Source organism: Theropithecus gelada, chromosome 18, assembly GCF_003255815.1.
Source record: "Theropithecus gelada isolate Dixy chromosome 18, Tgel_1.0, whole genome shotgun sequence".
In the NCBI taxonomy this organism is placed as follows: domain Eukaryota; kingdom Metazoa; phylum Chordata; class Mammalia; order Primates; family Cercopithecidae; genus Theropithecus; species Theropithecus gelada.
Window position 1 is genome coordinate 69,737,350 of NC_037686.1, and position 14,658 is coordinate 69,752,007.

The following is a 14,658-nucleotide window of genomic DNA, read 5'->3' on the forward strand; positions in this document are numbered from 1 at the left end:
TAAAAAAAAAAAAAAAAAAAGAATGGATTTTTAAATTGTATTTTGTTTATCACAAGAATTTGTAGACTTAACCTTATAGTAAGTTATGAAGCTATTGGCTAGAAATAACAATGTGCTCATAAATGAGAAAAACTAGTATCTGTAGACAAAGTCAATGACATATGCCAGTTAGTGTCTAGGGAATGAGGGAAGCTTCAATTGCGCTGTTTACTAGAAAATTAGTTCCCAGTTATTTTGGTAAACACTGATGGATACAATAAATGCAAGTGTAGTTAATGAGATGAGATTTTCCAATTTTCTCTGTCATTTTGAAAGGTGCATTTCTTGGCGTGAACCCGGGAGGTGGAGCTTGCAGTGAGCCAAAATCGCACCACTGCACTCCAGCCTGGGCGACAGAGCGAGACTCCGTCTCAGAAAAAAAAAAAAAAAGGTGCATTTCTATGTAATTAAAACAAAGGGCCTGTCAGTCCCTCCTTCAGTGGAAAGTGGTGCCTCAGGACTGACAGAATGCATTGTCTGGACCATCCTGTTTTGTCTATGTGACTGAAAACCAACCAGCCAACATATCTCCTGGTACTTGTTCCTTTAATTCCCAGGTTGAACGTGGTGGATTTTTGCACACATCCACAGAGCGACATTTGGGACCTATGCTGTTCATTTCGATGGTTTCACCAGTGGTCCTAAGAGTGAAGAGCGGATGAATTTGCTTTATCCTCTTTTTTCCTCCCAGGATAATATTTGATTCTTGTGGCACTCTCAGGAAATGCAGATACCAGACAGCTCAGACGTTAATCTGAAAAAGCTCAGAGCCAGAGAGCTCAGGGATGAATCTGTGTGGTCTGTTCGGAACCACGGAAGACAGTGGTGTCACTGCTTTTCTGAGCCGCCATGGTAAGAAAGAACACAGAGGAATATTTGATATAATTTTTTTCTTGTGAAAGTGATAATATGCTTCTTTGGTGTATTTTTTTGAATTAGGAATTGTAAAATGTAGTTCTAGATGAACTAGATGCACATTTTCTGCCATTTTCCCTCTGCATCACACTTCTTTCATGGCTCACAAAGATCCTTTACATCCCCAGAAACCTTGTTTAAGTGATTAAATGATCCTCCTTAAAGATGCTCAAAGGAGACCGGCACCTACGTGGCGGCCTCCTTTCTCTGCAGGGATTCTTCTGTTTCAATGCATGTGTATTTTCTACCTAAAAACCGGTGGGAGTGGTGAACAGCAGACCCCCTGCAAATTATCTGAAGCTTAGGGTCATGGCATCTGTTTCCCATGGCAACTGGCCCAGCAGCTAAAACAGGCACCAATGAAATCAGTATTATTGGACAGAACACACGTGTCAAAGCCTGCAAGGCTGGAGATGAGATGACACATCCAACCGTGAATGGTGGGCCGCGTGTCTCCCTTACTCTTACTCCCCATCCCCCTGACATCACAGCGCTCTGGCAATTCTCTCCCTTACTCTTACTCCCCATCCCCCTGACATCACAGCGCTCTGGCAATTCCAAGAAATCACAGAACACTGTGGTTCTCTTTTCAATACTAGTTAAACACTAGTTACAATACTAATTAAATAATAGCTTCCTCTGAAAAAAAGCATGCCCATTTCTGGTCAAACAGCTCCCACCATGCGTCAGGAGAGTATAATCGATTTTTTTTTTTTTTTTTTTTTCCAGCAAGGTCAGGGCATTTTGGATTTTGCCGTCTGGAGGGAATTCTTTTCTGTCTGAACGACAGATGCGGTTTTTCCTGTGTTTCTGCCCTTTGCCAGGTTGAAGATTATGTTCAATCCTGAATCATTGGCTCACACGAGTTAATGAAAGTCGCGGGCATTTATTTTCTTTATAGAAAGCTGTGTACCATCCAGAATCGCGGGCTTTTCTCTAAGTCTGAAAAAATCCACAGACGTGCCTTTAGTTCTGATGCAGATTCCAGGTAACCTGAGGCTGTCCAGGCGATACAGCTCCTTGCAGATACTGGGATCGAGAGCTCTGCAGGGTGGTGGCCACTGGCGACCGCGACCTGTGTGTGGTTCCCCTCCTGGTGCTCTCCTTGGGGGGTTGTTGACTTGCCCCATGACAGGAAAATCAGTGTTTCTCCTCTTAGCGAACTGTGAGGCTGGACACAGAGATTCAGATACTGCTTTTGTAGATGTGGTCAGGGCGTATCTGGTCATGTTTTCTCTCCCATGTTTCATGGGGAGGTGAGGTTCCTGTGGCCTCCTTTGGGCGCCTTTGCCTCTGTCTCCTGGTGACACAGGGGTCGGCATCAGAGACCTCTTGGCACGAAACCTCGTGGGACCCACATCGGGGCTCTGGCTCTGGGCACAGAAGGACACAAAAGTCAAAGGTCGGCAGCCTGTGCTTCTGCCGTTAAGTAAACCCTTTCAGTGGCTGCATTTTTCTGATCTGGGTTTAATCTCAAAGGGGAAGAGTTTTGATGCCGGGTTCCAGCTTCCTCATCCTGGTGGGTGTGCTCAAGAGGGAGAAGCAACGGAGGTGGGCACACAGCACCTGTCAGAGCTGAGAGCTGCTGTCGGATTGGCGAGGAAGTCCTTAAAATGGCTGTGTGCTTTCCTCCGGGTGGCTGTGCTGTGGCCTCTCTGGTTAGCACCTTGATGGCCGCTCGCCCCCGGGTGCCATTTTGCCACGGCGTCTCCATGCAGGAGCACACCCTTGATGACCACAGCTCCGGGAAGCAGGGTCTCTGTTCCTCGTCCCGAGAGACCCACGGAAAAAATTCCTCTTCCCCATGGCAAGAGAGACTTCTCTCCCACAGGGGGGGCTCGAGATGGCTGCTTCCCAGACGCAGATGACTTGGAGCTGACGGCCAGAGGGTGAAGTTCTAGTCCAGCTGCCCCGACCACGGAGCTTTTGAGGCTTGATTGCCATTTCCTTCTAAGAATGGTGGGAGCAGGGATTGATGTGGGGTTAACCACTGTGACTTTCATTTTACAGTTTTGGAAACTAAGGCCCCAGCACAGAAACAAGGAGGACCCAAAGCTGTAGCCTTGAGGGGCAGAGGGACTGGGGCCACCAGGGTTTTTAGAGCCAGTGCTGCTCTCCCCAGCAGCTCCGAGGGTCACCAGGCCGCTTCCAAAATTGCACGAGTGTGCAGCAGCACTGGGGCGGGGTTACGGTGACTCAGTGTTTTCAGAGGACGAGGCTCCTAGGGGGCATTTGCATTGCTTTTCTCGCTCGATCAGCACAACGTTCCACAGCATCTGCAGGACAGGTGATGCTTTCGCCACCGTTGCTGTTTTACAGGAGAGGGAAGGAAGCTCAGAGAAGACAGACACCTGCCCCAGGTCCAGGGCTATGAGGTGGTGCCATGAGACCTGAGCCAAGCATTTCTGGTTCTTAATCCTGTGCTTTCCCATGGCACAAAATGTTTTGCCTCCTAAACGCCAATGTGCTGGGTGATGGTGGATTCGGGGGCAGGGCAGGTCTTTCCAGAAGCCTCCGTGGGTGCCAAGGCTGAGGGGTGGACAGTGTCCTCCCAGGCAGGCCAGGAGCACAAGGGTCTGTGAGAATGAGGCAGAAAGGACGTCCGAGGACTTGGAGACGGCGGCTGCTGGAAGCCCAGAGCAGCCCCGTCCTGCTCAGGTCAGTGTCCTGGGCCCCAGGCTGAGCCTGGAGCTTGGAGGAGCTGGCACCATTGGTGGGGCCGAGAGGAGCCGCCCTGCCCGGGGCCACCTTTCCAGCTGCACCGCAGATGCCCTCACTCCAGCTTCCAGCGCAGGCCCAGCACCAGGTTCCAGGGACCTGCAGCGCCCGATGGACAGGCAGGCGGGTGGCAGGGGCTGTGCAGACAGAGGAACTGCAGAGAACAGTGGGTCTACTTCCCACGTGGCCATTACCCGTCGTGTGTGTTGCTCCTCTCGCCTCGGAATCCTTGCTTCTCCAGCTTGCTTTTGGGTTCTCAGATGTCACACTATTCCCCTCCTATGCTCCTGCTGCCTGCCTTCCAGTCCTCAAAGAAAACAGCCCTGTCAGCCCTGAGAGCACCGGTGTCCCCAGGAGTCGGAGCTGGGAGCAAGGTCCCACTCTGGAGGGGGCACCGCGGCACGGGAGCAGGTTATTCTTTGCCTCGTCGTTGCCTGATTCATAGCTGGGGTGTCTCCCTTACCCTCCCGGTGTGTTTGCACAGAGAGGGAGAGGGAAGAGGAAGGGAGAGACAGGAAGAGGGAGGGAGAGAGAGAGAGGCAGACAGACAAAGAGACAGGGAGGGAGAGGACACAGGGTGAGGTGGACCCAGGCAGAGACCCTCTGGTCAGCTGAGGGCATGAGTGCTGTGGGCATTTCTGAGTCACAGGGCAGGGAGTGCTTGGTTCTGACTCTGCTCGTTCCTGGCACTTCTCAGCCTGAGCCTTCCACCCAGCTGCTTCTGTCTCCATTGGGAGCTGATTCAAGGGTCCTTTGTCATGGAATCCCTGTATTTAAAAATCCCTCTGTATTTTAAAACCATTTAGCGCCTCCAGCCTTGCAATTCCTTCCTCTGTGGCTGGTGCCTTCACAGCCACTTTCTTGCAGTAACAAAGCATCCCAAAGTACCGGAGGAAGACATTCAAACTCAGAAGCTCCTTCTCAGAGATGAGAGAGCGAAGCTCCTCGCTTATTCTTCCACTCAGTATGCAAGTGGCATGGGCTTGCCAATGTCTTCGAGCAGGGGCACCCCTGGGGGCTCTCAGACCAGCCTGCCTGCCCCTCTGTGTACACCTCCTGCAGAGACGGCCTCTGTGAGCCAGGCATCGCCGGCCCCTGCTCAGGGGGCTGGAGGAGAACTTGAGGCCTCTAGCACGCAGCCCTGGGAGGGTTCTCTGTCCATCACGAGCAACGCTGGGAGCCCACACAGCCTGCCCAGCCTCTAGTTTCAACTTACGCTTATCTTCATTTTCCCTTCACTCCATAGACATGTAAATACCACACACACACCCCTACTGCTTTTCCTATCTGGACCAGAATGGGGTGTCCACAAGTACACAAGCGTGGAGTGCAAGGAGCCGAGTCATGGAAGCCTGCAGGACTTTCAATGACCTTGCCCTGTGTGCACAGGAGTGAGGCGCGGTCTGGCACGTGGACAAAGCATTATGCAGAGAATTTACTTATCTTTGACCAGGTTTTTAAAGGTACATGCAAAACCTGTCCAGGATGAAGCTGTGGAGAACAGAAGGGCTGCTTTTCCCTGCTAAAGAGTTTTTTTTAGAAGAGGAATGAAGCATTCTGTTGAATTTCTTACTATGATCTGGATACAGAAGCCCAGGACTCTGATCCTCTCCACTCTGCTTGGCAACATGGGGTTTCTGGCAGAGGCTGCATCTCTCTGTGGCCAGGGTCCACTGAGGACAGCACGCCTCTCGCAGAGCAGGAAACGGGGCAGGGGGCAAGCTGCTACCTGCCAGCGCGTCACACACTGGGTGCTGTGCCACCCTTAGCTCAACCCTCCCACACATCAGATATTCCTACCCAGAGTTAAAATCCTCCTTCTCACCAGCACTGCTCTCCAGGGCGGGGCTGGGTCGGTGCCTCCCAGGCAGGGGCAGGTGCTTGCAGCCCCGCCCTGGTCTCAGTGAAGCCCAGGTGGCCACAGCCCCAGTGCATCCCAGGGAAGAGGCCTCCCAGAAGGACAGGGGACCCTCAGAAACTGCCTGGGGGTAGTGCTGGTGTTTCCCATCACCAAGACAGCCCTCGAAAATCAAGCACGGCTTCACAACTAGAGCACGATTCACGTTAAACACAGACTCTCAGGATGGGCGTCCAAACCACTGAGACCCCCTAGGGTGCACGGTCGCCTCCTCCCCTGTGGCTTGAGGAAGAAATCCTTCTCCCCAGCCGCAGCCGCCAGTCACTCCGAGTCCCACGACCACCGTGGGGCTCTCACCTGACCCTTGTCTGGTCCTGGCTCCCCCAGGGCCCTTCTGCCCCCAAGCCCTGGCTTCCTCTGCTGCACTTTCAGCCACTGCCCTGGACTGGCCATCCTGGGGCCAGCAGGCACATCCTCATTCCTCATAAACCCACTCCTGGACGGCGGCGGCGCAGCCCTGGACACCCAGGCACTAGCATGACGTCTGACATGCAGCCACACCTGGCGGACCCTTCCCCTTCAGGGGCTCCAAGTTTTGGCACCCGCAGGCGTCCTGTCCCCCATGCTCCTGTGCTCCTTGCTCAGTGTAAATGGTCCCACCTTGCAGGCCTCTGAAGAGGGGTACCCCAGCTCTCCCTCACACCGGGTGCTCCATTGAGCACACTCGTGAAATGTTCTCGCTATTTAAGTACTTGAGCACATGTTTCCAATCTTTTGCATATGCCCACGCTTAAAAAGCCAGGTGCCCAGGTGCGGACGGTGGTGGCTTGGATCTGGAAGGGGGCCCGGTGGACGCAGGTTTGTGGTGACCGCTCCTACTGTGCAAACAGTAGCCCTGCTCATGGTGACGTCAGTGCCAGCTCTGGGCTTGTCCCCTTCCCCTTCTCCTCCTGGCTGCCCTCTTCTTTGTGATTACTCCTGGCACCTATGTGCTTTGAGAAGCTGTGCAGCCACACAAGGAGATGAGGACAGGCCACACTGATAGCCCACTTCCTACACAGAGCTCAGCTGGGCTCAGGTGAGGACAGAGCCCAGAGGGACCAGACGTCCCAAGGACACTCATCGTTTAGAGCTCAATTCCACCCGTGTTTATAGTGCGTGCTAAATATCTGCTAGGCACTAGTTTTCAAAGCACACTCAGGCACAGGTTTGCATGTGGCCATGGTCCAGGCCAGCCCTCAATACCAGAGCCACTCCCAGGCCCCTCCACGCGCTTCAGGTCTCGGCAAAGTGAGGCAGACCCTGTCACCAAGGCTGCCCATCGTCCTGAGCTGACAGCCATGCCCTTTGCGGAGGAGTCCCTCCAAGGATTCAAAGGCACGTCCTCCATGTCTTTTCCTGCAACTGCTTTCTCGCGGGGGAGGCCTGCCCTTCCGCGTTGACGGCCTCACAGATGCCCCCGAGGCTGGGGGTGGACCCCTGGCAGTGACACTGCCTGGCCCCGAGGGACAGTGGCTGAGAGCTCAGGCAAGGGCAGGTCACCCCTGGCCCCGATGGGTGGGGACCCGCTGGCATCTTACCTTGTACATGTTGCACAGCCCAGGCTGGCTGCGGGCATGAGAGGGCAGAGGGCTCCGGCCCGGCTTTAGCCAGGGTACCTGCCGGGGGACACAGAGCGAGCTGCGTGAGTCCGGGTGGGCGCCGCCGGCAGTGCCCCAAAGTCCTCCAGCAAATCTCCTCTAGAGCTGGCTTGGCAAGAACCCAGAGTGAAGAGGAGTGAGCAGGCGGTGGAGGATGAAGGACGACAGTGAGCAAAGAAGGCGTGTGCAGATGATGGATGATGGACGGACCAGCAAGGGGTGACGGGAGGTCAGAGGGCAGGCATGCGCCCCGAAGGACTCAGGAAATAGAGAGCAAAAGGAAAGTTTAGGGAAAGAATTCTCTCCTCCAAAGTCTGTGCTGAGGCCCTGTATCAAACAACGGGACCACGTGTTCTCAATACGGCAGAGGCACCAGCTGTGAACGATTTCTAGGCTCCAGGGCGGAAGGCATTTCCCAGGCCGGAGCAAAGTGCACTCAAAGGGTTTGTTTTTTGGCGTCTACCGTGGAACGGATCAATCTTACATTCCACTTTCCTTGTAGAGTTGTATTTTTACAGCAAGTGTGTTAGCTTCTGCATTGGATTTACAAGTTGAAACTGCTCCTGCTCTATGAAGGTTCAGTGAACCGAAGACCGACCTTTTCAGATTTTCTGCAGAGCATAAGGAAATAATTTTAGAAGCAAGTGTTCAAAGTCACTTGAGCCAATTGCTTAAAGTTGATTTTCTTGCTGACATTCTTCCTTGCTACTGGTGTAGGTTAGGAATTTAACACAAGTAGGACGTTAATCTTCCTCGGCGGGAGCAGGAGCTGTGCACTCACCTGAGCTCTGTGGTTACAAATCTTCCTAAGTAGCATTTGCTTCTAACTTAATGTATTCTCTTTGTCAGTTACACGAGGGTATCTGCTATATCAATGAACTTTGAGGGCCGCAGCTGAAAGACTATTATAGGACCAAGGTAAGTGCCCTGCAAGAAGTGTCTATTTGATTATCCGCTACAGCAAAACGAAGACAGAGAAAAGAAGAGAAAGAGGAGACTTATAGTGGTCAAGAGATGAAATCAGTGTCATAGGTTTCAGGAGATGTATTGGCTGCAGATGAAATGGATTCTTTTAACCAGGTTAGCAGCTGAGTATGCGTGAGAGTAGAGTAGTTCCGACACTGAAGAATGTGAGCACATTCTAGAAGTATTATGGAAAGTAAACACACTGGGGTTTTCAGAGGCAAATCTGTGGTGAGTGTATGCTTAGCTGTATGTCTCATAATGAGAGAGGCTATTTCTATATTAGCAGGAATTTCTGGTGACTTTAATTTATGATATTAAAGAGCAAGTAAATTGAGTATTTACTTTAGAGGATGTCTCCGTGGACAAGCCTGTGGGAGTTGCTGTGTTGATGAGACTCGGCTGTCCTGGTAAGCAGTGACTCTCATCAGCTGGCGTCCACGAGCGTGAGCAAATGCACGCTCTGCACAGGGGCCACCACGCAAAGAACTTTCTATTGCTTTTCCCTCCATCTCCTACAATGGCTCTTCTTCACGAAGGGGATCATTGCTGTGAGACATGTTCTCGTGGCTCTGGTGGGCTGCTATGAAGCCCCTCCACCGACTCCCCTTCTACCCACGGGGAAGGCAGGTGACGGGGGTAGGTATAAGGCGTCCCACTGATGGTTTTCAGGAAATGCAACCTGTGGCCCCAGCTGCCTGCGACTCCCAGAGCCAGGAAGAGGGGGGACAAATGCAAGGGCCAGAGAAGACGAAAGGCAAGAATAACCTCTTAGGAGAAATTGTGTGTGCTCAGAGTCTGCTTTTACGGGGCTCCCTCAAAAGAGTTCAGTGTTCTTTAGCTGTTTCTCCTTTTTTTTCTACCTTTTTATGAAGTAGGATGATTTCAGAGCATTAGGAATGTGCTGATAGACATGAAGGAAGAGACTTTACAAAAACATTGAATCAGGGTTTGATAGGAAATGTCCACAGTTCTCAAATTTGAATCAATATCTAAGTGATTTTCCTGAGTGTTACTGTGTGTTTTTTTCCTAAGGATGATCTATTCCCTCTGATGTCAAGCCAAGCTCCTAATTCACCGATCAGAATTGCCTGTTATCAAATGTCCAGACATTTTATCAAAGGAAAATCAACGATGAGAGAAATGAATGCTTTAAAATGCAAATGAGTTTAAAGGGAGGAGTTGGGTTAAGATGAGGGTCTGATGGACATGAAAGGCGGGACCACATCCAAGCCAATCACTTATCTTTACTCTTGTTTCTAATTTCTCAAGGACCCCAAGTTTCACCTTCATCTCATACACATTATCATCCTTCAGAGCACCAGCACCATCCCCTCATTTCAGTGTCTCGAGGTTCCCATGACCCCCCTTGTGTGTGAGCTCCCGGGGGGCTCTGTGGGTACTGGCACCCGTGTGCACGTTCATTCAGGAAGTTCTGGTGGAGTGGGATGTGTCTGTGACAGCACCGGCCAGTGGGGTCTGCTCAGCATCCACCCTGCCCTAACATTCGCGGGAGGATGCTTTGAGAGAAACAAGAAACTTCAGGCAGAATCAGAATAGTCATCACAGAAAGACCAGCACACCGAACTGTCAGGGGAGAAGAGAGTCCAATGTCTTTGTGTAGTAAAAGCAGATGAGTGAGCAACTGCGACCTTTCCGCACAGGAGCTCAGGTGCTCAGACTTACCTGCCAGCTGTGTCACCAGGCCACAGAAATGCCAGCAACGCAGCACACTGATGTAGGGAGGGCAAACCAAACACGACAACTTAAAAAAGTTCACATGCAATTAGTACACTGTCCTTGGTCTGTTAAGCTGTTTAATGAATGCATAAAAAGGCAGAGAAATATATAAAGCAAAAAGCTCATAATAAATCATGATACAACCACCACAGGCAATTACCATCAGATACATTACCATGATTTACAAATGTATCGCTTGTACAGAGGAGGTTGCCACATCACTGCCAGTACAGACATATCCCGTCTAATTAACTATCGTCTATTCATACAACAGCCACAACTGCAGCTCCTGAGACCACAGAAGGACACAGTGAGCAGCTGGCGACCGGGCCAGGGTAGCCTCCGATTAATAACTGATCAGGGTAATGAGACTTCGAGAGGAATGCCTATAAGAAATCTCAAAAGGTATTTGGGTGCAGAAACAAATGCACCCTCCATTTTTGGATTTTCTCTAGAAGAATCTCTGGCCAAATCTCTTATCCAATGGAGGCACTGGGTGGCCGGATCAGTTGCCACGCACGCTCATGATGAATGAGATTGAATTTGGTTCTGGGTGCACATTGTGCTCTGGGGAGGATGGACGCCCTGTGTGTTTCTGCCCTCCGTGCTGTCTACTGTATCCTTCGTGTGTCTCCAAATGGTACACGCCTTGTGGGATTACAGAACACAGCTACAGAATTAGGATCTCATGTTAACAATGAGGAATTAGGTTACTGTAGAACTAAAACATGTTTAATGAAATTAAAACGCAGTGGAAAAAAAGTCAGGCAGCAGAACATTCTGATTAATGTACAGGGCTGACTAGACCCCACAGCACTGGATGACAAACAGTTCTTCTCCTACACAGTCACAATTAGAGGCACGGAAGTCATACTGAATGCTGAATAGAAGAATGCTGAGAAGAGCAGGTTGATAAATGAAGGTTTTAATGTAAAACAGAAAAATAGACAAAATCATCAGTCAGAAGCTAGCTTTCAAAAAACTCCCTAAAAGTACACAGCACGGAGAAGTGGGGGACTGGGATGTCCTGGCTGCTTTCTGTTTTGGGAACCGTCCCAGTGGCACATCACCGTGTCCAGCTTAGGTGTTTTGTGAAATCTTACTTCCTCCACAGAAAAAGGAAGGAACAGTTTCCAAAGCGAATGTTTCCAGGCTCTGCCTCGTGACACTCAAGTGGCCTCAGATATGAGCACTGGCACAGGAGGGATGCTGGGGAGGTCACTTGGAGAGAAGCTGCCGGGCCAAGCACACACCAGTCTTGACCCTAAGCGCCCACCCATTCCTCATGTGACCCTGACATTCTGGGGAACTGGGAAACCTGTTCTTTCCTCTCACAACAAAGGAGCATGTTCTCTGTGAATGCACTTTTCATTTACGGCTCTCAAAAGAATATGCCTCCTCAAGGAATTTTTAATGTACTCTTCTTGAATGTCAGCTCCCAGCAACACCGGCGTGGGTGTTGTTAGGGCATTCCCGGGCTCGGGGGCGGCCGCTCCAACATGTGGTACCAGTGGCCACGTGCCCTCAAGGGGAGGGAGACAAACAGCCCCTTTTATAGGGTCATGGGGAGCTCCGTTCAGAGTCTGGCAGGAATCTGCCAGGAAACCTTGCTCTGGACGGGAAGCAGAAGAACTGTGTGCGGGGCAGGCTGCCGTGGTCCTGAGAGACAGGGCTCGGGCCTTCCACTCTCCCGTTTTCACACCTCTTCGGTCTATTGCAAGGACCTTCCTAGCATATAAAAACGGGGGCTCTCCTGATTTGTAAACAGAGCAACAAATAAAAATAAAAACAAAACCAAAAATTCCTCCATGGCAGCCCACACCAATGAATACCCCAGATTTTTAGGGCCATTGTGGGTTTGTAGCTGGGTGTCGAGAGTTCAGCTTTCATCTCCCGTGTTTACGACACTTTGTGATAAAACAGTTGAGTGGAACAAACGCACATCCCCACCGCGTGCTTTCCACCGGGACACCTCACAGGTTGCTGTATGATCACACGTGCAAATGTTATTTTTTTTTTGCCTTTGGCATCAAAGGGCAAGCCTGTTCATTAAAACATCTTCTATATTCAACACTCAATAGTGAAAAGAACTGACACTTCAAAATTCCTAAAGCAATTACGTGAAAATTATTTTTATTTTTTAAATTTTTGAAAGTGTTTTGATTTTTCTGGGTGCTTGAAAAGTGGGCAGCCCTGTTTTGCAAAGAGATGGACTATTTCTGAGACTAGAATGTTTTCTTTGAAAATATTGAAGAGTAGAAGAGATTTAAGACAATAAAGGCTGTAATCTCACCATAAAGGAAGAAAGACATCTATGTGTTTCAATAGCCTTTTGAGATAAAGTCACAATGATTGATATCAATGCTTTCACCATTTTATTTCAACTTAAACCATTATCACTGACATGAAGCTTGTTTTACAATACATACTATCCAGCGATTTCATCTTTTCTGTACAGTTTAAGTACTTTTTTTTTTTTTTTTCTGTACCTTGAAGTAAGCAGAATAGTTCAAGCTTTCAAAACTGGTGATGCTGTGTGTGTGAGGGGTGCTTAGCATAATAGCACACTTCACTGGGCAACCCGAACCATACCTATCTGGTGTGGTTTGATAGCTGGGCTTGCAAAAGTGCTTCCAGTTGAGATTAGCATTAGAAATAGGTTGGAACACCAACATTTCAGGATGAGGGAGGACTGCCACAAAGGAAAAGAAAATGTCTACAAATACTCTGAAAGAACTAGCCAGAATCTGAATTCCATGAGTGTCTAAGAGACACCAAATGTCATTGACAAATACGTCATGGCAAGCGTCACAACCTGAAATCTCAACGCAGACCAGACGGTAGAGAAGTTAACAGTTGCCTGAAACTTCCATGTGCTTTCATGCCCACAGGAAAGGTAAAACTGACATTTGTTTATCTTCAACAATTTCATGATCAATGAAGAATTTCAGTTGGAGACTAAAGCAAATTTTAGAAACTCCTTAACTCCAAGTTGCCCTGTGGTTTTTACGATTGCGTGTTATCAGAATGAGGCGTTGTGTTCCACACGTCATTCAAAAGCCTTTTACGCTCCCACAAGGCCTTCGGGCATTCCAGAATCAGCCCTGCGCACAGGCAGAAAAACAGCCGCATCTTACAGGTTGTGAGAGGACGCCCAGTACACTAGGGACTTTTTTGGGAAAAACTTCTCTCTCTCCAAAATTACACAACCACCAAACACTCTAAGCCTCACGTGAAATGCTGCATTTGCAATCCGAATGGCACTCAGGGACCAGTGCTTTGATGAACCAGCAGCAACACGTTCGCCACCGACAATCAACTGCAGAAGCCACTCCTAGACACTGTACCCCACGGCAGAGTTTTTTGTTTTTTTTTGTTTTTCTCCTTGTAATACATTTTTATCCACAGAACATTTGCTTTTAAATAAAGAAACCTCTAAGACTCTGTATGCAAATTAATGGAATCACAAGATAATAAAGCTTTGATTCAGAGACACTCATTTATCCCTCCACCCCTTCCACTTCTCACACCACAGAGAAAGTCTGCTCAAGGCGGATTTAAACTGAGGACTTTGTTCAAAAGTCTTCCTCAATCTTATGATTGCTGCAACATGAAGCCAGCAGCACTGACGCCTGGAAAAAACGAGCGTAACCCAGGGCTGAACCCCAGCGTGTGGGCCGCAGAGGCAAATCAGTCATAAAGTCCGCAAGCGCACACCCCCAGAGACCCCGAGAATGTGGCTCTCCTTCTGCAATGCCCATGTCCAGGCACCCTTGGACATCCAGAATTCAGCATGTCCTTACATTCCTGAGCCACACCCCGGCCGTCATCCCTTGTGAGGAAGAGAGGGGGTGAGTCAAATGAAAACGTCCTAAGCAGCCACTCAGGCCCACACTCTTGGGCTCATATGCATTCTCCAGCATGGAACGAGACCTTAGCCAGCAAGAGGCTACATGCCAGTTCTTCCTCTAATGGCTTAGTTCACCTACTGATTTCTCCTTTGCTTTTCCATTTAAACTAAAGCTCCTCTACTCCTCAGAGCTCACCTTGCCAGAGCCCCGCTTGGGCACACCCCTGTCACCGCCAAAGAAGCGCCCAATGGAGTCAAGGATGCCCGTGTCTCTGTGCCTTGGGAGGAAGCCATGCCTGGCATGGTCCATGGTACTTGCTGTGGCCAGGTACTTGGATCCGTGCCTCTGGGAGGGTCTCTTCTGTGACGCCATCACATCCAGGCTCTCGGAGGTGGCTGCACTGTCTTCTTGGATGGTCTGGAGCTCGTCGGACTCAGAGGGCCTGTCTTTGAAGGTGTTGTCCTCCCTCCCCGGGGCATCTCGGGAAAAGAGGCGGATCAAGTGGGGGCGGCTCCCTGGGTCAGCTGGGTGGGCATCCTGCCAGGCATTCTTCGGGTCCGCTGTGCGCTTGGAGTCAGTCACCGCTGTGTCCTGAGAGGAGGTCCCATTGTTCTGGTTCGCATCTGCCTCTCCTGCAAACAACAATGAGATATGAATACGGGCCTGTGCAAAGCTGAGCACCGGACAAAGCAGCTTTCTTTCAGGGGTCTTGACCTCGCTGTCTCCTATAAAACCCACAGAATATGTGCAGTCCTCATAAAGCCTTTGGCCTAGGATGGAGCTAACCTGGATGGAGCAGGCTTATTGCAGCTCTGTGTTTCAGAAGGTCCTGGGAATTCCTCGGTTATTCGAGATTTGGCACCCTGGGTAAAATGCACCAAGGCTTCCCGATGAAGTAGGAGCACGCAGAGCGGCCACATCAGCGTTTCTTCCT

At 50.1% G+C, this 14,658-nt stretch overlaps 1 protein-coding gene across 3 annotated transcripts in view; it reads right to left on the bottom strand.

Annotated features, from left to right (window-relative positions):
* MBP (myelin basic protein) overlaps positions 1-14,658 on the bottom strand; it is a 150,472-nt gene that overhangs the window by 24,231 nt on the left and 111,583 nt on the right. The window contains exons 3-4 of one of the 3 annotated variants that reach the window (XM_025365476.1): positions 13,920-14,356; positions 7,111-7,188 (exon numbers count right to left, since the gene is read on the bottom strand). In XM_025365476.1, coding sequence (XP_025221261.1) covers positions 7,111-7,188; positions 13,920-14,356 — 515 coding nt within the window. Of the gene's footprint in view, positions 1-7,110; positions 7,189-9,930; positions 14,357-14,658 lie in introns of those variants that run through there. The other 2 variants (XM_025365477.1, XM_025365478.1) reach the window with 2 other exon arrangements.